This window comes from Rhinatrema bivittatum, chromosome 1 (genome assembly GCF_901001135.1).
Source record: "Rhinatrema bivittatum chromosome 1, aRhiBiv1.1, whole genome shotgun sequence".
NCBI lineage: Eukaryota > Metazoa > Chordata > Amphibia > Gymnophiona > Rhinatrematidae > Rhinatrema > Rhinatrema bivittatum.
This window is the reverse complement of record NC_042615.1, coordinates 751,165,650-751,192,671: the sequence shown is the minus strand read 5'-3', so window position 1 is coordinate 751,192,671 and position 27,022 is coordinate 751,165,650. Positions and strand designations below refer to the sequence as shown.

At 47.7% G+C, this 27,022-nt stretch overlaps 1 protein-coding gene across 4 annotated transcripts in view; it reads left to right on the top strand.

The window, feature by feature from the left end:
* The window catches only part of NIPBL (NIPBL cohesin loading factor), a 1,214,062-nt gene that overhangs the window by 1,176,174 nt on the left and 10,866 nt on the right, over positions 1-27,022 (top strand). For all 4 annotated transcript variants that reach the window (XM_029578690.1, XM_029578673.1, XM_029578682.1 and 1 more), the window contains 2 exons: positions 11,205-11,351; positions 11,983-12,260. In XM_029578690.1, coding sequence (XP_029434550.1) covers positions 11,205-11,351; positions 11,983-12,260 — 425 coding nt within the window. The remainder of the gene's footprint in view (positions 1-11,204; positions 11,352-11,982; positions 12,261-27,022) is intronic.

Sequence of the window (27,022 nt, the reverse complement as noted above, 5' to 3'; positions counted from 1 at the left end):
GGGCAGCAGTAACATAATTCCCCTTATATTTCAGGGATACAGATCTTTTGGCAAAAGTATGGCTGAAATTATGAAATTTGTTTCTTGGAATATAGCAGGTCTAGGATCTCTGATTAAGCAAACCAAAATGCTGCAGTCCGTCAGGCACCATAAGGCCAAAATAGCTTTCCTGCAGGAAACACATCTCTCTGCTAGTGAAACTAGTAAGCTAGCTAAAGATTGGGTGGGCAAAGTATTTTTCTCTCCGGGAGTGGCAGTTTTAATTGGGAAGCAAGTGATATTTAATTGGGAAGCAAGTGATGCAGGAAATTCAAGACAAGGAGGAAGGTATAACATAATGCGGGGGAAGCTTTTTGGTATAGATATTATCTTATGTAATGTCTATGCTCCCAACGTCTATAACCACAACTTCTTCACCAATTTGATACAGGTATTGCATCTCAATTCTCAGGGGCTCCTGATTGTAGCAGGGGATTTAAATTGTGTAGCCGACCCCACTCTTGATAGATCCACCCAGGCAGCAACACCTGGTCTAAGGAAACATAAGGGAATTCCCTACATTTATTTATTTTTATTTTTATGTATTTAAATCTTTTTCTATACCGTCGTTAAGGTGGGTACCGTCACAACGGTTTACGGTAAGGCACAAAAGTAATGCTATTAAAATCTATCAGTTTACACAGGTGCCATTAGTTTGGTAACATAGTTTTTAATCAATGTTAGTTGTTAAATGAGTGAGAACACTATCATGTCCAGGTCAATTCTATAGCAGTTTAAGTCTAGGACTCATTCTATAAATGTGACTTATCCTTAGTGATGAATTCTATTAAAACATAAAACATACACCCTTAGTGTTTCCTGTTTGTGTGGGTGTTTCGTATCTTGCAAACAACTTCAGTTAGTGGTCACCTGGTGAATATTACATCCAGATCTTCATGATTATACACATATAGCCAGAGCACATGTATCAATGTCTCGCATTAATTATATATTTCCTGGCGTGTAGCCAGATGGACTCAGAACAAGTGGGTATAGTGTGCTCGTGCTAGCAGTTAGAGACGGATCTGACGTCAGCACGGGTACATATACCCCCACAGGAAGTGAAGCAACTCAGTAATTTCCGTCTCCAAAGCAGTTTGGAGCGCCTGCACACTCGCTGAGCGTGTTTTCCAAATCTACTTTCTACTTTTTACTTTCTACTTTGCAAATTTCTCAGAAGACGAGCCCCGCACTCCTGCGGTGATACCCTCGGGTCCCTCCCCCAGTTGAGTTTCCCGAGGTGGTTTCCGCGACCCCTCGGAGGTCTACGCCTCGGTCCGGTGGCCGAATCGCGGCAGGGATCTAGCCCCCGAGCAAGAAGGGCTCGGGCCTGGCTGAGAGGCGCCTCGGTCCCGGCGTGGACTTAGCCCCGAGTGAGACGAGTTCGGCGGCTTAGAGGCAGCGAGTGCATTTCCTCAAGTGCGGCGGTGAAGGTATTTCCCCTCTCCCCCCGCAGCTGGATACCGCCCGGGTTACAGCCGGGAAGCGCAGAGGATCAGGTAAGGCGTACATCTCTTACTTTTGGTCTCCGAGGTACGAGGATCGGCGGCGTTGCCTGCATGTGGCACGCCGTGGAGGTCGCCATTTTGTCTGCCTTGTTCAGGTATTGAGCGCCCATGATAGGCGCCTGTTGATGGGCGCACAACGCAGCATATATATTGCTAAGCGTATGTTCATATTGTATATTATTGAGCGCATATTATTGAGCGCATACTGTATATTATTGAGCGCATATTGCTGAGCGTATATTGTATATTGTTGAGCGCATATCGTATATTGTTGAGCGCATATTGTATATTATTGAGCGCATATTGCTGACCGCATATTATTGAGCGCATATTGTATATTATTGAGCGCATATTGCTGATCGCATATTATTGAGCGCATATTGTATATTGTTGAGCGCATATTGTATATTATTGAGCGCATATTGCTGACCGCATATTATTGAGCGCATATTGTATATTATTGAGCGCATATTGTATATTGAGCGCATATTGTTGAGCGCATATTATTATTGAGCGCATATTATTGGCAGCATAAGCACCGGCGCCCTGCATTCGCAAGACGCGATGGAACATTTAAACGCCCCAGCGTCTCCAGAGGCGGCACCTCCTGATTCCGGCGTGAAAGCTCTCGGCCTCTGCTCAGCGTGCCAGCTTAGAGCCACGCAGAGCGAGGAGCCAGACTCCCTTTGTGCCCAATGTGAGGAGGCCGTGGGAGCCTCGGGCCAGGACCAGTCTCAACCGAGGTTTACCGACAGTTCCCCAGGGGCCACCCCGGATCTAGCGGGCTGTCTCGAACAACCAGGAATCCCAGGGGACCTGGTTCCCCGACGGCTAGAGACTGCTTCCATTTCCTGGGTGGATTTATTTAAGGGGATCCATGCTTTTGTACAGATGCAGTCAGCTTCCCGTCCAGGCCCTGCTGCCCCGGCTGACCCTGCCCCTGGACCTTCTCGCCCTTATCGCGGGCACCCGCCTCCGGGCAGTCCGGCTCCTGCGGACCCTGATGACTCGGAGGACGAGTCCGAACCCCCCCGAGGAGGGGGAACTTCCCTCGGGGATAGAGCTATATCGAACTATGAGGCGGTTCTTTCCCAAGGAGGATCTCTCCGACCTGGTCTCTCAGTGCCTGACTGAGTTGGCTATTCCAGGCCCCAGCACCATGGAGGCATCTACGCAGAACCCCCTGCTGGAGGGTCTTCGTCCCACAGCCCGCCATTTCCCCTTCCTGCAAGCGGCGCAACAGCTGATCGATTTGGAGTGGAATGCGCCGGAGGCCTCATTCAAAGGGGGTCGGGCCCTGTCTGGCATGTACCCCCTGGACCCGGCAATCAAGGATATGCTGGCGTGCCCTAAGGTGGACGCCTTGGTTAGCGCTGTGGTCAAGCGCACTACCATTCCAGTGGAGGGGGGGCGGCCCTCAAGGAGGCTCATGACTGACGCCTGGACGCCATCCTGAAACAAACCTTTGAGGTGGCAGCTCTGTCTCTGCGAATCGCAACCTGCTGCACAGTGGTAACGCGTTCCTGTTTGTCACAGGTCAGGAACAATGCGCCGGCAGCAGACATGGAGTCAGCTCTCTCGTTCCTTACGGATGCCGCCTCCGACCTAGTCCGTACGACAGCCAAGGGGGTCTCATCCTCCATAGCTGCCAGGAGGCAGCTCTGGATACGGAACTGGTCAGCCGACGCTCCTTCTAAGACACGTCTCACTAGAATGCCGTTCAACGGGTCTCTTCTGTTCAGCAGCGACCTAGATAAACTGGCCAGCACATGGGGTGCCTCTCCAGTACCTCGACTGCCGGAAGACAGGTCCAAGAGGAACCAGCGCACCTTTCCGAGGCCTTCCAGAGGTAGAAGCTCCAAACGCTTCACTCCCTATAGGAGTCGCTACCAGGCACCTCGTCCTCAGGCCAGGAACCAGGCCTTTCGGACCAAGCAGCATAAGAGGGGAGCCGGCTCGGGTTCGGGTCCTGGCCGCACCCCACAATGAGAATCAGCCGATCCATCCGGGGGACGGAGCCATAGGGGACAGGTTAACCCTCTTCTACCCCAGATGGGTCGAGATTACGTCGGACCAGTGGGTCCTCGCCATCATCCGAGAGGGGTATTATATGGACTTCCATCACATCCCTCCGGACAGGTTTGTGGAATCTCTGTGTCCAATCCACAAGAAGGCAGCATTGGAAACTACCCTGGCGAGGCTCCTGTCCTTGAAAGCCATAATCCCAGTACCTGCATGGGAAATGGATTCTGGGCACTATTCCATTTATTTCATGGTACCCAAGAAAGAGGGCACTTTCCGGCCCGTATTGGACCTCAAGTCAGTCAACCGATACTTAAGGGTACCGAGGTTTCGCATGGAAACTCTGCGCTCAGTCAAGACCGCAGTACAGCCAGGGGAATTCCTCACGGCCTTAGACTTGTCAGAAGCCTACCTGCATATCCCGATCCATCGGGGACCATCAGCGCTACCTACGCTTCAAGGTTCTGGGACGACACTTCCAATTCCGGGCTTTGCCCTTCGGGTTAGCCACGGCGCCGCAGACCTTCACCAAGGTGATCGTAGCGGTGGCAGCGGCGCTCAGACGGGAAGGAATCCTTGTCCATCCCTACCTAGACGATTGGCTGATCAGGGCGAAATCCCGAGAAGAGAGCTGCCTACAGCCTTCCCAATCACTGGAATACCTGGGAGTCCAGTTCGACACCCAGGCAGACAAAGTCAGCCTCACCACCAAGTTAAAACTCCAGACGCGTCTACGGTCCTTGATGGGAGCCAGCCGGCCCATAGCTTGGGACTATCTGCAGGTTCTCGGCATCCACCCTGGAAGTGGTACCCTGGGCGCGGGCCCATATGAGACCACTACAATGCTCCCTCCTCTCTCGATGGAGCCCACGCTTCCGGAATTACTCCGTGCATCTACCTCTACCAGCCAGACTGCGGACCCAGCTACGGTGGTGGTTGCAGTCCAACCCACACGAGCAGGGGGTCGAAGATGTCCTCCCCCACATGGACTCTGCTCACCACAGATGCCAGCCTGAGCGAATGGGGAGCAAACTGCGAAGAGCTCACCGCCCAAGGGCGGTGGAACAGAGAAGAGTCGGGGTGGAAAATCAACCGTCTAGAGGCACAGGCAGTCCGATTAGCCTGCCTTCGACTTGCCCACAGACTGAGGAACAGGGCAGTCAGAGCGATGTCCGACAACGCCACCACAGTGGCATACATCAACCGACAGGGCTGAACCAGAAGCCAACAGGTGTCCCTAGAGATAGCCCCGCTGATGGCTTGGGCAGAGGCGAATCTCCAGGACATCTCCGCCGTCCACATTGCCGGAAGGGACAACACCGCGGCAGACTTCCTCAGCAGGGAAAGCCTAAATCCGGGAGAATGGCAGCTGTCCCCCACAGCCTTCCAGATGATTGTGGATCAGTGGGGGACTCAGGACATGGACCTATTAGCGGACAGGTCCAATTCTCAAGTACCCAGATACTTCAGCCGCAAGCGAGATCCGTTCTCTCACGGGATCGATGCCCTGGTTCAGCCATGGCCTCCAGGGACACTGCTATACGCCTTTCCTCCTTGGCCCCTGCTGGGCGCCCTTATAAACAAGATTCAGAGGCACAGAGGCCTAGTTCTTCTAGTAGCACCAGACTGGCCAAGAAGACCCTGGTACGCGGACATGAGAAGACTACTGACAGGGGAGCCCCTTCCCCTGCCTCCTCTCAGGAACATGCTTCGTCAAGGTCCCATCCTCCACGAGGATCCGGCTCAATTCTCTCTTACGGTCTGGCCATTGAGAGGGCTAGACTGAAGAAAAGAGGTTACTCGGAGCCGGTGATAGATACACTCCTCCGAGCTCACAAGTTTTCCACATCCCTCACCTACATAAGGATCTGGAGAGTATTTGAAGCCTGGTGCGACACTCATGGCACCAATCCACATGCATCCACAATCCCTATTGTTCTGGATTTCCTGCAGGATGGGCTTCAGTAGTGTCTCTTCCTAGGCTCCATCAAGGTTCAGGTGGCTGCGCTGTCTTGCTACGGTCCCAGGAGGGATGGCAAGACCATCGCCACGCACCCAGATGTTTCCCACTTCCTGAAAGGAGTCAAGCACATTCGTCCGCCACTGAAGTGGCCAGTGCCCCTGTGGAACCTCAACATAGTTTTGGATTTCCTCGCAGGATCCACCTTCAGACCCCTTCGGAGCCTGTCTCTCCGTTCGCTAACTTTGAAGATGGTGTTCTTGCTGGCAGTGTGTTCCGCACGCCGCATCTCAGAGCTACAAGCGCTGTCCTGCCGTGATCCCTTTCTGAGAATCACTCCAGAGGCTATCCATCTTCGCACGGTTCCCTCTTTCTTACCTAAAGTAGTCTCACAATTTCACCTCAATCAAACCATATCTTTGCCAACCACGGCGGGTTTGAAGAAATCAGAAGAAGGGCGTTTGCCTCGCCATCTCGACATCGGCAGATTGCTGCCCAGATACCTGGAAAAGACAGAAGCAGTACGAAAGACGGACCATCTGTTCGTTCTTCACAGCGGGAAGAAGCAAGGGGAAGCGGCATCTCGGCCCACCATAGCCCGCTGGATCAAAGAAGTTATCAGAGCGGCCTACGTAGAGGCCGGAAAGTCACCACCTCTGCAGGTCAAGGCTCATTCCACCAGAGCGCAGGCGGCCTCTTGGGCAGAATCTAGGATGCTGTCGCCCGCGGAGATATGTAAGGCAGCGACATGGTCCTCCCTCCATACCTTTTCCAGATTTTACCGTCTGGATGTCCAGGCCAGGGAGGACAAAGCATTTGCGAGGGCAGTCCTACGCGGTCCTCAGGCAGCCTCCCGCCCAGTCCGGGAGTAGCTTTTGTACATCCCACTTGTTCTGAGTCCATCTGGCTACACGCCAGGAAATGTTGAGATTACTTACCTGATAATCTCTTTTTCCTTAGTGTAGACAGATGGACTCAGTATCCCGCCCAGCTGCCGGTATACATGGGTTTCACCGATTCAAGGTAAGCCATGTCATTTTCTTACATAAGAGCATCCACTCTACCAGGTGTCGACGCCTTCCGGTTGGAAGCGCTGGCGGTCTCCAGCTACTATCAATCGGTCAGAGGAATCCTGTTTCACTAATTCATTGATTGTCAGTACACATATATCCATAACAGCTTTTGCAAGGAAGATTACTGAGTTGCTTCACTTCCTGTGGGGGTATATGTACCCGTGCTAACGTCAGATCTGTCGCCAACTGCTAGCACGAGCACACTATACCCACTTGTTCTGAGTCCATCTGTCTACACTAAGGAAAAGGAGATTATCAGGTAAGTAATCTCAACATTAACCTCGATTACTTGTTCCCCTAAAGTAGTAGCAGCAGAAATAGGCCCATCGGCATTCTCAGACCATTCAATGGCATGGATTGAAGCAAAGTTAGGGGGACCTAAAGTGGAAGAATGTCGCTGGTGTTTCCCCTCCCATTTACACCATGATAAAAATTTTCAAGAATATTTGAAAACCAAATGGAAGGAATATGTGAAGCACAATTCACAACAGCAAAAGAACCCAACCCTTTTTTGGGAGGCAGGGAAAGCAACCATGAGGAGAGAGATTACATCCTACCTAATCCACCAAAACAAACTAGCCAACCAGAGAATTGTAGATCTTGGGAAAGCTCTACAAAAAGCAAAAGAGATATTAATTACCAGCCCAATAAAGGCCCATAAATAGCAATATTGTGAACTGCTTTATACCCTAAATTGTTATTTGCATCAGAGAACCTGACAAGGCTTGCTTTTTCATTCCACAAGCTTTACAGGCTCGGAAATAAAGCGGGTAAATTACTTGCAAATCTTGTTAGAGCACAAAGGGGAAATAATTTTATAGATGCACTTAAGGACCAAATGGACACGAAACACACGTCTGCCCAGGCGATCTGTAGAATGTTTTGAGAATTTTATCAAAAATTATACATGAAAGAATCGTTACCTTATGCACACTTAAAAGAAGATTCCTTTCCCAGAAACTTTGATTACCCAAAATTACAGTGGCTAAACAGGCCCTTCTCGATTCAGGAAATTTGGGAGGGCATAACAACTAGTCCTCCCCACAAAGCCCCTGGCCCAGATGGGCTGAATGCAGATTTTTATAAACTATTGAAAGGGAAGCTACGAGAAACCCTTAGGGCATTTTTCATAGGGGTATCCTCAGAAGGCTTCTCAGCTTATGTAACTGTTTTACTAAAAAGCGGCAAAGATCCCTTACTTCCTGCATCATAAGGCCTATCTCCCTATTGAATTTAGATTTAAAATTATTTGCTAAGATCCTTGCCACCAGATTAAATGTAGTTTTGTCGTCCTTGATGTCCACAAACCAAGTGGGTTTCGTGAAGAGCAGAACCACAGGCAAACATATCTTATGGTTATGGCTAGCAATGTCCCAGTGTAAAACTAATAAGGTTCCAGCTCTAGTGGTAGGATTTGATGCAGAAGAATCTTTCAACCGAGTATCTTGGGACTATCTTTTCTCTGTATTACGTAGATATGGTTTTGAGGGGGAAATTCTACACCACTTCTCCCTACTTTATCAACATCCCACCTCTTTCATTTTGGCTAATGGCATCATGTCACCTTCTTTTGAACTTCAGAGGGGAGTGAGACAAGGATGCCCTCTATCCCCATTACTGTACATTCTATCCCTCGACCCACTTATTGAGAGCCATTGACGAAAGCCCCAACATCCAAGAGTTAACATTGGAGCAGACTTCCTTTAAGGTGGTAGCATTTGCCAACGACGTGCTAGTCTTTCTACTAGATGCGGTTACTTCCTTACTAGAGGTGCTGGACTTACAAACCATATTTGGTGTTCTCTGTTTAAAAATAAAGCGGGACAAATCTGAAGCTCTGGATGTGATAGGTAATGTGCAACAGAAGTGGCCTGAAAAGTTTCCCTTGAGATGGGTTCATACTGAAATGAAATACCTGGGGATCAAAATACCAGTGGATATACAAGGTATATAGGACTCAAACGTCCTCCCTCCACTGGCTAAAACCAAGCAAAAGTTAAAGGAGTGGAGAGTCCTTCAAATTTCATTAATGGGTAGAATACAGCTCTTTAAAATGATGGAGCTCCCAAAATGGCTCTATGTCCTTCAGATACTATCAGTGTGGCTTAAAAAGAAACATACTTTAGAGTTAAATAGAGCACTCAGATGTTTTTTGTGGAATAACAAAAGAGCACGGTTAAATATAAGTAAATTGATGAAACCATTCCATGGGGGGAGTCTTGCATACCCAAATATACAAACCTTCAACATTGAATGTTTGTTGCGCCATGTATATGATTGGATATGTGGAACTGATCGGATTTCCCCTGTAGAAATGCTACATGAATGCTGCCAACCTTACTCATTAAGCAATCTCTTGCATTTGAATGGGATTGATTTATTAATGCGAGTGCATGCTTTCCCATTCGTGGAAGCATTGCCATATGGTTTGGCGACAGTTATGCATCAGACTTCATGTGCCGGGACAAACATCTCCATTTCTCTCCTTAATGGGCCACCCATCCTTTCAACTGGGACTAGAGAACCCCATTTTCAGAACATGGAAGCATAAAGGTTTATCGATAGTGTGACAGTTACTATCTGAAGATACTGGCCAGACACAGTCTTATGCAACACTGCAGAAGGAATTCACATTACCTCATAGTTATTTCTATGCCTGTCTCCAGATACGGAACTTTATAGAGCATGGACTGCCACAGACTTCATCTCTTTCCAAGAAGTCTCCGTTGTTTAAACTTTTCACATCACAGAAACAGCGAGCGACTTGTGTTTCAATGTTGCAAAAACTGAAACTCCAGGACGACTCCAATTTGATACCATCTCTGGTGACACGATGGAATGGAGAACTGGACTTCACAATCTCTATAGAGGCTATGAAGACATGTTTTAAATCTTTGACATGCATCACCGAGAATGCCCAGCTCAGGGAGACCCAATTCAAGTTTCTACAATGCATATATATAACTCCAACTAGAGCATTCCTGATCAGGTTGACTCCAAATGACAGATGCCCGAAATGTCATGTCACTTCGGCCACGCTCTTTCATTGTTTCTGGTCATGCAAAGCGATCCAGCGATTCTGGGCTCAAATTATGCAATATCTGGGAGAAATACTGAGCAAAGATCTTGCATTGTCGTCATCACTCTTCTTATTTAACTGCATTAGAGAACATCTTCCGTGGGCTCTAGCCTACCACTGACAGTTCCTGGCAAAAGCGTTTTTACTAGCCAAACAAATCATCTTGGCCAAATGGATTTCTGACAAACCACCAGCACATGTAATGTGGCGTCTAAAACTCCATCGACTGGCAGTGTTTGAACACATCTCCGCCAAAAATTCCATGTCATGTCAGAAATACGATGCCTTTCTCAATATCTGGAAGCCATACTTAGTCTTTAAAAGCCAAAGCTCGAAGTACAATACTAGCTACACCATAGGTTATCTTGGATGCTACCGGAGAATTTATTGAGCTCGCATCTCATTGGTATATCTCTTCACTATGGTATTATTTTATCATGTTTTAGTTAATTGTCTATTACCACATGATGACATCTTTGCCTCTCATCTTGGTATGCAAAAATGGCTACTACCTGTGAGTTATTTAACATAGCTGGTCTAACATTTACATGCACTGATCAGTGGTGCTGTTCCACGCATTAAGATATCATAGAATATATTGGTACTGGACTTCTGATATCATATCTTTATATTAGACTCAAGAGCGTGTAGAGGGGTGGGTGGGGGGGTAGGAACAGTTGTCAATAACTGTTGGTACTGTAAAGCAATATGTGAACTGTTCTTTGTTAATTGTTTGAAAAATTTATAAATAAAAGAATATAAAAAAAAAGTGATACATTTTTACTGGAATAGCTTAATACATTTCTTGACTAGCTTTCAAGAGCTATACTCCCTTTGTCCCTTTAATGAGGCTCCCAAAAGCTAGTTGAAAAATGCTTTGTTATCCAATGAAAAGGATCGCTTTATATTTTTTTGCTTCTGCACTTTTGCAATGGAAATGGTAATTAGATTACAAAAAGTGTGTGAGCATTTAAAAATTGAATCAGTTTATAATTTCATATGCTTCCTTTGCATGAAATAGACTATGGGGAAGAAACAACTATCTTAAAAAAAAAATGTGCAGAATCATTCTTTTACACCTTGCCAGCATTCACAAGGTTAAGAGAGACATTAATGAAGCTTTTTGTTTCACTGTTGTGTTTATGTAAAAATGGTTTAATGAACTATAGCTAAATTGTGTACCCACTGTTGAATAACTTTTTCATTATGTACATTAAAACAGTTAGAATAAGAACATGTGTCATAAATAATATTCTTTAAAAACAAATTTGTAGCTCGCATCCCTTTCAGACTGAGGAAGGAAGGAAAGATTTGTCTGCCGCACAAGTTTGCTAAAATCTCAAGTTCAAGCACTTTTTCCCATTGTGTTCCTACATTTATCAGCCTCAAAGTAAAAAAGATCTGAACTAGCCAACAAGCCACACAGTTTATTATTTTTATCCTCATGAAATGTACTACTCAGGGTTGCAATTGCTGTAATCAGTGTATTTATAAAAAGTAATGTATTTGTTTTTTGTTTGCAGAAAACCGAGGTGAATATGCTCTTGTATATAGCAGACAATCTAGCCTGTTTTCCTTATCAAACACAAGAGGAGCCTCTCTTTATTATGCATCATATAGATATTACATTGTCTGTTTCTGGTAGTAACCTGCTGCAGTCATTCAAGGAAGTAAGTAAAGTTGGTCCTAACCTTTTAATGTAACTCTCAAGAGAGGTTTCATAATTCTTAATATTCCTTCTTCAGTGTGTGATTTTACACACTCATTCTTACATCATGTGCCACGGCTTTTTGTCTAAATTGTAAGCCCTTTGTAGGATCCTACCCCAAATTGTATCTGTTTCTTTTATATTTGGTACAACACACACATATTTGGCACATCTCTTTTATGTTATGTAACTCTTGTGTTGTCTGACAGTTTTCTACATGCATACAGCTTGATGTACGTTGAATTTTATAAATGACATGCATGGTTCTGCTTTCAGACGTATATGCAGTCTTTTATTTTCAAATTTGTAAACCATTCTTCCTGAAAAGAGACTATATGTGATTTCTATCTATGTTATTTTTTTGTTTATGGCTTTTTAATTCCACAGGCAAACCACTGTTTGCATTTGGATTAATGGTGCATCTTAGTTGTCTATTGCTTGTTTTTACAGTAAAACTCTTATATATTCTTAGTCTCTTGTTTTATAATTAACTGTTTCCTTTGAGACTGACCTGTTTGCTGTAGCAAATGTGGAAAGTGCATGGATGATATTGGTCACTTGTTTCTTACACCTTACATTCTTTGTATTTGCAGTCACTGGTAAAAGACAGAAAAAAGGAAGAAAAGTCTTCCTCTGAGGAAGAAGAAGAGAGCAGCGAAAGTGACAGTGAGGAGGAAGTCATTCGACCTCGAAGAACACGGAGACGGGCAAACTCTGATTCTGATTCTGAAGATGATGACATAGATAATGTGCTGAGATGTTTGCCAGACAATTCAGCACCTCTACTTGAGTTTGCAAATGCCTCCCAAGGCATTCTTTTGCTCCTGATGTTAAAACAGCATATAAAGAATCTCTGTGGATTTTCTGATAGGTAAAATCTTGTGAATAACCTAATGATAAATAGTAGATGACAGCAGATAAAGAACAATTGGTCCATTTAATCTGCCCAGTTATTCTAATCTGTACTGCTAATTATATATCCCAGCTACACATTGCAGAAGCTTGTAGGATATCACTCTTTACCCACATCAGTTTGGGGGGGTTTTTTGGCCTTTTGTTTGGTTCTTTACCATCCTGGATAGATGAGCATAGAAATTCCTGTACTTTAATTCAGCACTCAGCAACTCTTCATACTCTCCCTCCACCCACATACCATGTCTTCAGATTTTGTAATAATCTAAACTACCACCAAAACTAGCGGAGGGTATTGCCCAAACATCAGACTGCCTATGTCCCACTGACCTTAGTGGTTGGTACCAGGCTACCACTAACCTTCCAGCATCAGCTCAGTTGTTTATGGAGAGTTGTAGATTGTTGGTTCCAACCCAGCTACCCTATGGCCTTCAGTGTCATTAGTTCATGCTTCATTGTTTTCTCCTTATCTTGCTGGATGGCACCCAGCCACCGCCAACCTGCAGCACCAAACTGATTGGTTCCTGAGAAGTTGTAGCTTGTTGGTTCCGGCCCAGCTACTGTTTATTTTTATGTCTTAAACGTGCAGTTATTTTCTTAATAATTGAACTTAAAAACCTTTTGGAGCATTGACTCTTAGTTAAGTAAGGGTCCTGAAATATTTTGTCTATAGATCTGGATGTCACGCTTACTTAAGCTAAATTCAAAACTGTATATCTGTTTGTGACATAGCACTGATATTTCAACATGGTGCTGTTGGATCAGTGACCTTAAAATATTTGTCTCTCTTTAACCCACATTAAGTTGGGAGTAAGCCTTAAAATTGACTAGTTTTTCCAATATGACATATACTTGGAGTAAGATTAACTGTCAAATGTAAAACAGTTTTACAGACTACTTAGCGTAGGTAGGAATGGACAGACCTTTTGGTTTTGGCCAGAGGGCCACACTGATGCCCAGTGTGGTGAGAGAGTGGCCTCACCCACCCTGAAGATCAAAAGAGTAAGGAGGAATGGTTGTTCTACCATCCATCCACCACCCCTCAGAGCGTTATGCCACTCTTTGAAATAGCTGTCGCCTTTTACAGACTCCTCATTCAGCTGCCAGATACCGCTGGGACCTGACAATGCCACAGGCCTAACAGCTAGATGGGGGCTGAATGTGGCCTGTCAGCCGCAATTTTCCCTCCTCTGGCTTATCACTTTGATAGCTCTAAACCAACTTTTCTTTTCAGTTTCCAGCCAATTTATCTTCTCTATTTCCATTCTAAAATCTTTATACTTGTTCACATTCATTCTCTGTCCTACCCAACCTCAGTCCCTCACCATCCTTCTCTTCATTTGTTGGACATAAGGACATAAGAAATTGCCATACTGGGTCAGCCAAGGGAACCTCAAGCCCAGCATCCTGTTTCCAACAGTGGCCAATCCAGGCTACTAGTACCTGGCAAGTACCCAAAAACTAAGTATATCCCACACTTCTGATGCTAGTAATAGCAGAGGCTATTTTCTAAGTCAGAATTTATGGTCAGCAAAGTTGTTTGCATTAACCTTTATTTTTTTTATGCTTTATACTCATCCTCCTTGACATGTGTATAGCATTTTGCATGGTAGATTGCACCATACTTCTTTCCCCTTTGAGTGTTTCTCACTCTGCCGTTGACAACATAATTCACCTTTCATTAGGCATTCCTTATGGTTCTCCTGGGTGGAAGAAACACTCTTCCCCTATCCTTTTCACTTTTTGTTCCCTATACTTATGTCTCAATTCTTTCAATCTCACTCCCCACACACACACATTCTATGATTTTCTTCAGCTTTTGGGATCTCATATTCCTTTTAGGAGGACAACGTACATCCCCTTTTGACATTGTGTTACTGATTTTGTGTCATCGGAAACTGATAGCTAAGCACACTCAAACTGAATATGATCAAAACATTATTCAATATGCCTATTGTCTCTTCACTTTTCTGTCCTGATATCTTAACGCAGTGTTACTGCTGCATCATGCACTGCCAGAAATCTTGGAATCGCCTTCACGTCCACATTATACTTTAGTTTTTATATATTCATATAAAATTTCTAGCTTTTAGCTCGGTTTTGATATTTCTAGGTTTTAGCTAGGATTTGATATTTCTATACCCTGCAGTCCATAAGGATCTTGTTTAGGCATTTGTAATATCAGGCTTGAACTCTACAATATGCTTCTAAACTGCCCCCAATTGGTGAACTGATGCTATCTAATTTGATTAATCAAATAACTGAATTTGGTTGCATGATTTCTCAATGGACAAGCAGAACGAAATCAGCCAAATTAATGGGTGATGACATTGTTCAGTGCTGTCTCAGAGTTCAGAAAGTCCTAAAAGACTTTCTGAGCATGCACAGGTGTTTCCCAAGCAGCTGCCACCGCTAAATAAGCCCCTCTTAGTCCTTTTTTCTTTTGTGATATGAAAGTACATTTTTTGCGCACTCTCTGTGCTGCCTCCATATTTTGCTCATGGCATTTTTTGTTAATTTTATTTTCTCCCAGGACAAGCAGGATGGTAGTCCTCACAGATGGAGCCTTGTCACAGAATACTTTAGTCAAAGTTTCTAGAACTTTGACTAGCACACTGAACATGCTCAGCATGCCACCAACCCTGTGGCCACAGGGGTCCCCTTCAGTCTCTTTTTTTCTGCTCAACATTTGCCTTGCAGTTTTTGGAGCTCTGTGTGAGTTTTTCGTCACAGAAATTTTTTGACGTTTTCTTCACTCTCTACCCCGTGCCAGAGTCCCCCATCATGCATCGACTCCTCCGACGTTTCGGTGAGTTCAGTTCGCACTTTGCGGTCGGTTCCCGTTTATTCTTCTCACAGTGACCACCCGCCGCCTGTTTTTACCATGACGACCGGGTTTAGGAAGTGCCCCGAGTGCCCACGGACTATGTCCATAATGGACCCGCACAATGTGTGTCCTCTGCCTCGGGCCTTCCCATGACGTCCGTCGATGTCCGAGCTGCGCCCAGATGACCCCCAAAGACCAGCGCGCCCGCCTGAAGAAAGATGGAGCACTTGTTTGGGCCCAAGCAACCTGCTCCATCGACTCCGGTGACGGGTACATCTGGTTGAGGGTGTCCATCTGATTCTGGTCCCTCTCCAATGAAGCCCCACTGGGAGGACCGAGGAGCAGGAGACTGACCTTCGCCAGCATCGACCCATTCCAAGGCTTCCGCATCGTCATTCTCGGCGCCGAAGAAAGACCAGGCCAAGCACCATGGGAAGCATTGCCACCGGCACCAACGCGTATCTCCGTCCGATGCCAGCACTGACACCAGAGTGGCATCAGCCTTGACTGAGCCTCCTCCGAAGAGGACCTGGAGAGAGGAGCTCCCATCCTCCTCTTGACCCGGGAGCCCAAGGCGTTCCTCACCGGTAATAATGACGGGCACTGAACCCCTACAGACTCCCGTGGACTCTCCGGTGACACCTACCCTGCCTCCTCCTCCAAGGTCGATTCACTTCACATGCTCATCCTGGGAGGATTTAGACAGCATGGTTTAACAGGCAGTGCTCAATGCCCTTCGGGGTTTTCAATCGCCACCAACACCGGCCCCCATACCAGCATCGGAACCGGCGACATCCATGTTGGCACCCCTTCTGGAAAAACTGGACGTCCTGCTCGGTGCTCTGCCGACACAGCCTGTACCAGTCAGGCCTCCAGTGTCCAGCCAACCACCAACACCTCCTCCAGTCTCCATTCCAATCCTGGGCTCCTTGGAGGAGGAAGATGCAGCGGGACCACCAGATGCCGTTCCCGGACCATCAGGCCTTCCGGTGCCCCGGCATCCCTCTCGGGTCCCAGTGCCCTCGGTACAGGCACCACCATTATCATTGCCACCCCACCACCCATCGGTGCCTGCATCCCGTACTCTATGGTTAGCTCTCTCTCCTCAACCCAGGCACATCCCTGGTGAGGAAGAGGCCCCTGAAGACCCATGGGGTGACACCTCCTCAGACCATTCTTTGGAGGCTTCTGAGGACCTTCTTTCAGAACCTTCTCCCCTGGAGGAGAGACGGCACTCACCCCCAGAAGACCTCTCCTTTGCTAGCTTCGTAAGGGAAATGCAACAGAGGAAGATGCACGCCACAAGATGTTGGAAGTCCTATAGTTTGTGGATGCTCCAAAAGAGGTCATGGCTATCCCATGACCTCTCTCCTAGACCTCCTGCACTGTCTCTGGGAACATCCCAGTACTGTGCCCCCAGTCAATAAAAAGACCGATGCCATGTACCTAGTGCAACAGGCCCTAGGTTTTCAAAAAAAGTCAGTTGCCCTACCAGTCAATGGTGGTAGAGTCAGCCCAGAAGAAGGCCAAGAAGACCCACCCTCATTCCTCTGCTCCTCCGGGAAAAGACCAAAGAGCCCTAGATGCCCTTTCCAGGGGTCTATGCTGGTTGCTCATATAGCAGCATACCAGCTCTATATGACCAAGTACAATCTAAACCTTTGGAAAGTCCAGGAGTTTTTGGGAACCCTGCCACAACAGATTCAGGAGGGTCTGGACTCCATACTCCAAAAGGGGTTGGAAGCCAAAAAGCACAAGGTGAGGGCGGCTTATGCCTTCGAAACGGCCTCAAGAATCTCAACAGCTGGCATTAGCCCCAGATGCTGGGCCTGGCTTAAGGCCTCAGACCTTTATCCTGAGGTACAAGACAAATTGGAGGACCTCCCCTGTACAGAAGAGAACCTGTTTGGTGATAAAATCAGTGATGCAGTGGCCCAACTCAAGGATCACCATGAGAGCCTGCGTCAGCTCTCCGCTACCACCGATGGCCCCTCAGCGGCCCGTCGTGGTCCACATAGAGACACCAGAAAACAATTCTACAACCCACAGAGATTCTACCCCCAGCATCCCATGCTCGTACAACTCTGCCCTCTCAACAAGGCCATCCTCGCCAACAGAGGGCACCTAGGGCACAGCCAGCTCCCCAGCCTAGCCCTGCAGCTGGGTTTTGACTCACATCCAGAGAGCAGAATCCAACCCCCACTGCCTGCACCAGCCAACCCACCTGTCGGAGGTCGTCTGTGCCAGTTCGCCAGGAATTGGATACCAATCACCACTGACCGATGGGTATTGTCCATCATAGCCCACGGTTACCACCTCAATCTTCTCGCAGTGCTGCCAGACTCTCCACTTTCTCCATCATGGAACTCTCGGCTCTGCTACAATCCAGAGCTGTGGAACCGGTTCCCCAGATCCATTGAGGCCAAGGGTTTTACTCATGCTATTTTCTCAACCCGAAAAAGACAGGCAGCCTCCGTCCCATCCTCGACCTTCGAGCCTTAAACAGGTTCCTGTGCAGAAAGCGGTTCAGAATGTTGTCCTTGGGCACCCTACTCCCGCTACTGCAGCAGGGGGAATGGCTCTGCTCTCTGGATCTACAAGCCGCTTACGCACATATTGCGATTTTCCCACCTCATCACAAATATCTGCGGTTTGTTGTGGGTCACTGTCACATCCAGTACATGGTTCTTTCCTTCGTGCTCGCCTCTGTGCCCTGGGTATTCACAAAGTGCCTAGCAGTTGTTGGAGCACAGTTGCGCCGAAGCGGCGTACATGTATTCCCATATCTGGACGATTGGCTTATCAAGAGCTCGTCCAAGGAGAGAGCCCTTCACTCCCTCCACTTAACCTTACAATTCCTTCAGTCATTGGGTTTCCTGGTCAACTACCCAAAATCCCACTGGACTCCGTCTCAAAAACTGTCATTCATCGGGGCAGACCTGCACACGACTTTGGCCAAGGCGTCCCTTCCCAACGAATGCATAGCCACCCTGGCCAACCTGATGGCCTCCATCTGACACCAGGGGACAACTTCTGCCCACCTGCTCCTCAGGTTGTTGGGGCACATGGCATCGTCTGTGCACAGTCACCCCAATGGCCCACCTAGCCACGAAAGTCACACAGTTGACCCTGCGATTTCAGTGGAGCCAAGCCTCTCGGCATGGGTCCACATAACCTCTCCACTCCGGCTCTCCCTCACTTGGTGGATGCAGAAATCCAACTTGAACAAAGGGCTGCATTTTCAGCCCCCGGCTGCTCAAATAACCTTGACCACCAATGCCTCCAACCTGGGCTGGGATGCCCATTTCAATGGCCTCCACACACAAGGAATGTGGTCGAGAGCCGAGGCAGCCTGCCAGATCAACTTCCTGAAACTCTCGGGTGATGCGGTACGCCCTCTACGCATTCCAGGACTGCCTGTCCAACATGGTCATCCTGATCCAGACGGACAAAAAGGTAGCCATGTGGTACCTCAACAAAAAAGGGGGCATAGGCTCTTACCTGCTCTGCCAAGAGGCAGCGCAGATTTGGGCTGGGCCCTGTCACGTTCCATGCTCCTGCGAGCCACCTATCTGGCAGGCACACAGTGTGTAGTGGCGGACCACCTCAGCCGGACATTCCAGCCCCATGAGTAGTCTCTGAATCCCTGTGTGGCAACCAGGATTTTCTGCCGGTGGAGTCAGCCAGATGTTGATCTCTTTGCTTCCTCGCAGAACCACAAGGTGGACCAATTCTGCTCCCTACAGGGGGATCGAAGGACACCACCCGTGGATGCCTTCGCCCTCTCCTGGAGCACGGGTTTGTTATATTCGTACCCTCCAATTCCGCTAATAACCAAGACTCTCGTGAAGCTACAGCAGGACCGAGGCTCCATGATCCTCATAGCGCCGCATTGGTCACATCAGGTCTGGTTCCCCATCCTCCGTGACCTCTCTGTCCAGGAACCCATTTGCCTGGGCGCCTGACCTCATCACGCAGGATCAGGGCAGGCTACGCCACCCGAACTTCTGTTCCCTGTCCCTGACAGCCTGGATGTTGAAAGTCTGATACTCCTGCCCCTCAACCTTTTGGCCAAAGTCTCGCAGGACTCTGTGAAAGTCTTCCAAGCGGCAGTCATATCAGGTGAAGTGGAAAAGGTTCTCCTCATGGTGCATGCAAGAAGGCCTTGACCCCTGCTCTTGCCCCACATCAACCCTTTTGGACTACCTCTGGTGCCTTTCTACAGACCAGCTCAATTCGGGTACATCTGAGTGCCATTAGCGCATACCAGCAAGGGGTGGGTGATACCCCAATCTCTGTGCAACCCCTAGTGAAGTGCTTCATGAGAGGCTTTCTACAACTAAAGCCTCCGCTACGCCCTCCTTTTGTAGCATGGGACCTCAACATAGTGTTGAAATGGCTCATGCGGCCTCCATTTGAGCCCCTGCGCTCCTGCGAGTTCAAGCACCTCACTTGGAAAGTTCTCTTTCTCATGGCAGTTACTTCTGCTCACAGAGTCAGTGAGCTGCAGGCCCTGGTAACCTATCCGCCTCACACGAGTTTCTTCCACGACAAAGTGGTACTGCGCACTCACTCCAAGTTCCTGCCTAAGGTAGTAATGGACTTCCACCTAAATCAGTCCATTGTTTTGCCCACTTTTTTACCAAGACCACACTCACACCCAGGTGAGCGGGCTCTGCATACCTTGGACTGCAAGCGTGCTCTCGCCTTTTATTTAGAGCGCACCGTAGCCCACAGGCAGTCCACCCAACTATTTGTCTCCTTCGATAAGAATAGACTAGGAGTTGCAGTGGGCAAGCTGAACCTCTCTAATTGGTTGGTGGATGGTAATGCTTTCTGCTGCCAGCAAGCAGGCGTTCCGCTAGAGGACCGAGTAAAAGCGCACTCAATGAGGGCCATGGCAGCGTCAGTGGCACACTTCTGAGCAGTCCCTGTTTCTGAAATCTGCAAAGCAGTGACTTGGAGTTCATTTCACAACTTTGCAGCCCATTACTGTCTGGATAAGGACGGTCGACAGGACAGTGTCTTTGGCCAGTCTGTCTTCCATAATCTGTTTCCAGTGTAACAACCCAACTCTTCCTACCTAGGTCCCTGTCTGGTGTTCAGACTGCCTCGTTGTTGTCAACAGCACCCCTGTTGTGCTTGTTGCACGATATTAGGTGTCTGTTGGCCCAGGGTGTTCTGGGAGCAGCCTGCAGCTTGCTATTCACCCATCTGTGAGGACTTCCGTCCTGGGAGAAAGCAGAGTTGCTTACCTGTAACAGGTGTACCCCCAAGACAGCAGGATGTTGGTCCTCACAAGACCCATCCGCCACCCCGCAGAGTTGGGTTCGCTTTCGTTTTGTTATTTTATTTTTCGCTCATACCTTTGCTATAAAATGAGACTGAAGGGGGGACCCCGTGTGGCCACAGGGTTGGTGGTATGCTGAGCATGCTCAGTGTGCCAGTCAAAGTTCTAGAAACTTTGAAAAAAGTGTTCCGTGACAGGGCTCCATCTGATGATGTCACCCATCTGTGAGGACTAACATCCTGCTGTCCTGGGAGACTACCTGTTACAGGTAAGCAACTCTGCTTTCTTCAATATTTGTCTTCATTTGAGTCTTCAAAATAATTATTCTTGTCTTTTCATTTCTTCTGCCCTTTCGAAGAAAAGTTCCCAGTCAGTTCAAAAAGACTTTTCAAACTCTGTTCTAAATGCAAGCACAAGATGCCCAGCCTTGATCTCCATGATCTCTGACTTTACTGTCTGGACTCCACACATGACATGGCTATTTGTGTCACATGTGGCAAAATGTCCCCCCTAGCGCTTTTGTATAGAAAGTTTAGGTTTAAATACCAAATGTTTTCTCACTCAGAGAGACCAATAGCTAAAAGGAAAAGATCGGAATCTCATATGCATCATAGCCTGGCTCACTCGTCAAACATTGGAAAGATAGAAAGAGGTCTCCTCCATCACCATCGATATAAAAAAGGCACTATGCTAAATCCTTGTCAGTGCTGAAGAAAATGGTGCCATCCATTTTCAGCACCGACTTGTTGGTCCTGTAGTATATTTGGATTTTAAGAAGGCGTTTGATAAAGTTCCTCATGAGAGACTTCTAGGAAAAGTAAAAAGTAATGGGATAGATGGCAATGTCCTTTCGTGGATTACAAACTGGTTAAAAGACAGGAAACAGAGAGTAGGATTAAATGGACAATTTTCTCAGTGGAAGGGAGTGGGCAGTGGAGTGCCTCAGTGATCTGTATTGGGACCCGTACTTTTCAATATATTTATAAATAATCTGGAAAGAAATACAACAAGTGAGGTAATCAAATTTGCAGATGATAAAAAATTGTTCAGAGTAGTTAAATCACAGGCAGATTGTGATAAATTGCAGGAAGACTTTTTGAGACTGGAAAATTGGGCATCCAAATGGCAGATGAAATTTAATGTGGATAAGTGCAAGGTGATGCATATAGGAAAAAATAACCATGCTATAGTTACACAATGTTAGGTTCCATATTAGGAGCTGCCACCCAAGAAAGAGATCTAGGCGTCATAGTGGATAACACATTGAAATCATCGGTTCAGTGTGCTGCGGCGGTCAAAAAAGCAAACAGAATGTTGGGAATTATTAGAAAGGGAATGGTGAATAAAACGTAAAATGTCATAATGCCTCTGTATCGCTCCATGGTGAGACCGCACCTTGAATACTGTATACAATTCTGGTCGCTGCATCTCAAAAAAGATATAATTGCAATGGCGAAGGTACAGAGAAGAGTGACCAAAATGATAAAGGGAATGGAACAGCTCCCCTATGAGGAAAGACTAAAGAGGTTAGGACTTTTCAGCTTGGAGAAGAGACGGCTGAAGGGGAATATGATAGAGGTGTTTAAAATCATGTGAAATCTAGAATGGGTTAATGTGAATCAGTTATTTACTCTTTCAGATAATAGAAAGATTAGGGGGCACTCCATGAAGTTAGCATGTGGCACATTTAAAATTAATCGGAGAAAGTTCTTTTTCACTCAACGCACAATTAAACTCTGGAATTTGTTGCCAGAGGATGTGGTTAGTGCAGTTAGTGTAGCTGTGTTTAAAAAATGATTGGATAAGTTCTTGGAGGAGAAGTCCATTACCTGATATTGATTAAGTTGACTTAGAAAATAGCCACTGCTATTACTAGCAACAGTAGCTTGGAATAGATTTAGTTTTTTGGGTACTTGCCAGATCCTTATGGCCTGGATTGGCCACTGTTGCAAACTGGATGTTGGGCTTGATGGACCCTTGGTCTGACCCAGTATGGCATGTTCTTAACATCCTTGAGCCAATGATACTATTTGCACTTTCCACTTCGGTGCAAAACTTATAGTGCAGACAAGCTTCATTGCTGATGCAACTCTTTCAGCACAGAGAATCCCTTTTTCTCACAGGACAAGCAGGATGGTAGTCCTCACATATGGGTGACATCACAGGATGGAGCCCAATCACGGAACTCTTTTGTCAAAGTTTCTAGAACTTTGGCACCTACTGGGCATGCCCAGCATGGCACCAAACCTGCAGCCAGCAGGGGTCCCCCTTCAGTCTTTTTTTTTCCGTGCAGCAGTAGCCACGCGGGTTAAGGAGCTCCACAGAGATTCCTGACAGGAATTTTCCTCACGGAATTACTAAAAACTTTCATACCCCACAAGGGTCCCTCCTTCGAATTTTTGACTCCGCGGTACTCCGGTAAGTTTTTACCCGTTTTCGGTCGATTCCCATCGAGTTTGTCCCTCGCGGCCAACTGGCCGTCGACCGTACCGCGGCTCAATTTTTTCATAGGCCATGGCATCGGGGTTCCATCGGTGCCAGGACTGTACTCGCACCATGTCCATAACTGACCCTCATAAAGTATGTGTAATGTGTCTTGGGTGTGAACATGGTGTCTTGACCTGCACTAAAGGTCGCAAGGGCAGAATGGAGAAGATGGAACTTCTCTTCCGTTCTCAAACCCCGACGCTGTCTATTGCATCGACGTCGTCCGAATTGGCACCGTCCACTTCGAGCCAGTATTGACCACCAGCCAGTAACCGCCCGGCGTCGGCAATTTCTTGGCCTTTGACTACCTCTTCCCCCCCCTCCCCCCCCCAGGACCGAGGGGATCATAGAGAGAAGCATCGACACTGGAAGTCTCGGACCATCGAGGAAGGAAAGTCATCGACCTCACCATCGTCCGAGCCGCCATCGAAGAAACCCCGTCCAGAAAAGGCACCGACCCTTTCTACGACCGGGTCGCCGAGGCAACCCTCACCCGGATGGGTATCGGGAGCCGTGACTCCGCCTTTAACGGTGGTCCCTCCAGCTATGCCTCTGCTGCCTCCTTCCCTTCAGGAGCCGGGGCTGCTTGCTCCAAGTCTCTGTGAAGAACTGAACCGGATGGTTCAGGAGGCCATCGATAAGGCGATGCACAGACTCCAAGGTCCCCCGGCGCCAAAATCGGTGCCGGTCGCAGAAACGACCATCGATCCCATTCCAGCAGCATTGGCATCGCTGCTCTCGAAGATGTAAGCGCTTCTAGCCGTTTTTCCACCGATGGATCCTGGGTCACCGATGGCTCCGGTGCCTTCCCCGCTTACTCTGTCATCGGGAGGAGAAACATCGTTCCGCATTCCACCATCGGGTGTCCTGCCGATGCCTCAACCATCGATGCCGATGCGCCCATCTGTGCCACCGATCCATCCATCGATGCCCTCGATTCCTTCATCTGTGCCTCCAGTACTTCCCTCGATGCCTTCGGAGCCTAGACCGGGACCTTCAGGAATACCATCAACCCGTCCTTCTCAGGTTCCTAGAGGGGCAGGTGCTGATCCCTATGACACCTGGACCAAAGATTCTTCCCAAGACACCAATGACTTGCCATCGCCACATTCTCCTACTGAAAGCAGGAAGTGTTCTCCTCCAGAGGACCTATCCTTCATAAATTTTGTGAAGGAAATGTCTGAATTGGTTCCCTTCCAATTGCAGACTGAACAAGATGAGAGACATCAAATGATGGAGCTGTTACAATTCCTGGATGCTCCCAAGGAAATAACCTCCATCGCTATTCACCAGGTTCTTTTGAATCTTCTCAAAAAGAACTGGGAACACCCTGGTTCTGTTGCTCCAGTCAACAAAAAAGCTTATACCACTTATTTGGTCCAGTCAGTCCCAGGATTCCAGAAACCTCAGCTGGATCACCAATCTGTGGTTGTAGAATCTGCCCAAAAAAGGGCAAAAAGATCAAAACCTCACTCTTCCTTTCCCCTAGGTAAGGAACAGAAATTCCTGGATGCCATTAGCCGGCGTGTCTTCCAGGGATCGATGCTTATCTCTCGGATCGCATCCTACCAGCTGTATATGATCCAGTACAGCAGGGTTTTATTCAAGCAGATACAGGACTTTGAAGAGTCCCTGCCTCAGCAATTCCAGGAACAACTTCTAACCCTAGTACACAAATGTTTTGAGGCAGGGAAGCATCAAATAAGATCCTCTTGTGATATCTTTTGACACCGCTTCCAGGGTATCTGCAACTGCTATTTCGGCGAGAAGATGGGCCTGGCTTAAGTCTTTGGACTTGCGTCCTGAAGTACAAGACAGATTATCTGATCTGCCCTGCCTAGGAGACTATCTGGCGAACAGATTCAGCGGACGGTGGCGGAGCTCAAGGACCATCATGAGACTCTTCACCAGCTCTCTCTGATACCCTCTGAGTATTCCTCCGAACAGCTTTTCAGGAAGGATACTAAAAAGTCATTCTTCCGTCCAAAAAAATCCTATCCACCACAGTCTAGGACTCTTTCCACGAGACCTTTCCAAAAGGCCCAGTCTCATCAACCTCGTAAACAAAAGCCACAAGCAGCACCTCAGCCGGGCCCTGCTTCCGGTTTTTGACTCCTGCATAGAGAGCAGCAGCCAGTTTCCACTGCCTCAGATACCATTGGGAGGTCGATTGTGCCATTTCAACAATAGGTGGCACAATCACCTCAGACCAGTGGGTCCTTGCCATAATCTCTCAAGGTTATTGCCTGAACTTTCTCTCCATTCCACCGGACTCCCCACCTCTACCGGCGTGGAGAACATCCGACCACTCACTACTCCTGGAGCAGGAGGTCTTCCTCCTCCTCCAGTCCAGAGCAATAGAACCAGTATCTTACTCTCAACAAGGCCTAGGATTCTATTCCCGGTACTTTCTAATCCCCAAAATATCAGGTGGCGTTCGTCCAATTCTGGACCTACGTGCCCTCAACAAGTACCTCCAATGAGAAAAGTTCAAGATGGTAACCTTGGGTTCCCTCCTTCCTCTTATGCAAAGAGGAGACTGGCTCTGCTCTCTCGATCTCCAAGATGCGTACACACACATTGCGATAAATCCATCTCATCGCAGGTTCCTGAGATTTCTAGTAGGCCCCAAGCACTATCAATACTGAGTGCTCCCATTCGGCCTGGCATCTGCACCACGAGTCTTCACCAAGTGCCTCGTAGTAGTAGCAGCCTTCCTCAGGACTCAAGGTGTTCACGTCTATCCCTATCTAGATGATTGGTTGATCAGGGCTCCCACTCATCAAGCTGCTCTGTCCTCCCTAAGTCTTACTTTACACACTCTGATTTCCCTAGGATTTCTCGTCAACTACGCAAAATCCTGCTTAGTCCCATCTCAAACTTTATCATTCATAGGGGCAGACTTGGACACCTTGCAGGCAAAGGCTTTTCTGCCTCGACAGCGAGTTCTCACTCTCACTCTTGCACACCAGCTACAGTCTCAGTACCGCACGACTGCAAGCCACTTCCTCATCCTACTGGGACACATGGCGTCCTCGGTACAGGTTACCCCAATGGCCCGCTTGGCCATGAGAGCCATGCAGTGGACTCTGAGGTCACAATGGACTCAGTCCGTCCAACCTCTATCGACCACTGTCCACATCACTGACTCACTCAGTCAGTCTCTAGCCTGGTGGAAAAATCAGATCAATCTCCGCCAAGGCCTGCCTGTCCAGGCTCCAGACCCTCAAATAATTCTCACCACCAATGCTTCCAACCTTGGCTGGGGAGCCCATGTGGCCCATTTGCAAACACAAGGAACTTGGTCTGCAGAGGAAGCCAAACACCAAATCACTTTCCTGGAGCTGTAAGCAATCAGATATGCTCTCAAGGTCTTTCAGGATCACCTTTCCAATCAGGTCATCCTGATTCAGACGGACAACCAGGTGGCCATGTGGTACATCAACAAACAGGGAGGGAAGGGCTCCTACCTACTGTGTCAGGAAGCTGCGCAGATATGGGCGGAGGCCCTCTCCCACTCGATGTACCTCAGGGCCACCTATTTGCCAGGAGTGGACAATGTGTTGGTGGACAACCTAAGTCGCGCTTTCCATCCACACTAGTGGCCCCTCAACCCCACAGTAGCGGACTCAATATTCCAACGTTGGGGTCATCCTCGCATAGACCTCTTTGCGTCACCTCAAAACCGCAAGGTAGAGAACTTTTGCGCTCTCACTCGCAGCCAACGCTCACAGCCAACACTCACAGCCAAGAGATGCGTTCTCCCTCTTATGGGCAACCGGCCTCCTATATGCATTCCCTCCACTTCTCTCGAAGACTCTCGTGAGTTACGTCAGGACAAAGGATGCATGATTCTTTGACAAAAGTGTTCCGTGATTGGGCTCCATCCTGTGATGTCACCCATATGTGAGGACTAACATCCTGCTGTCCTGTGAGAACACCTGTTACAGATAAGCAACATTTGCTACCTATATCATTGGCATTATTACCAGAATTAGATTCTTGTTCTGTGACACATTCTTCATCCTAGCTTCCTGAATTCCCGACTAGAGACCGTGTAATATACAACAAGGATACAGCTGGATCTTGAAACTATTCGTAAATGGGTTTTCGTGTG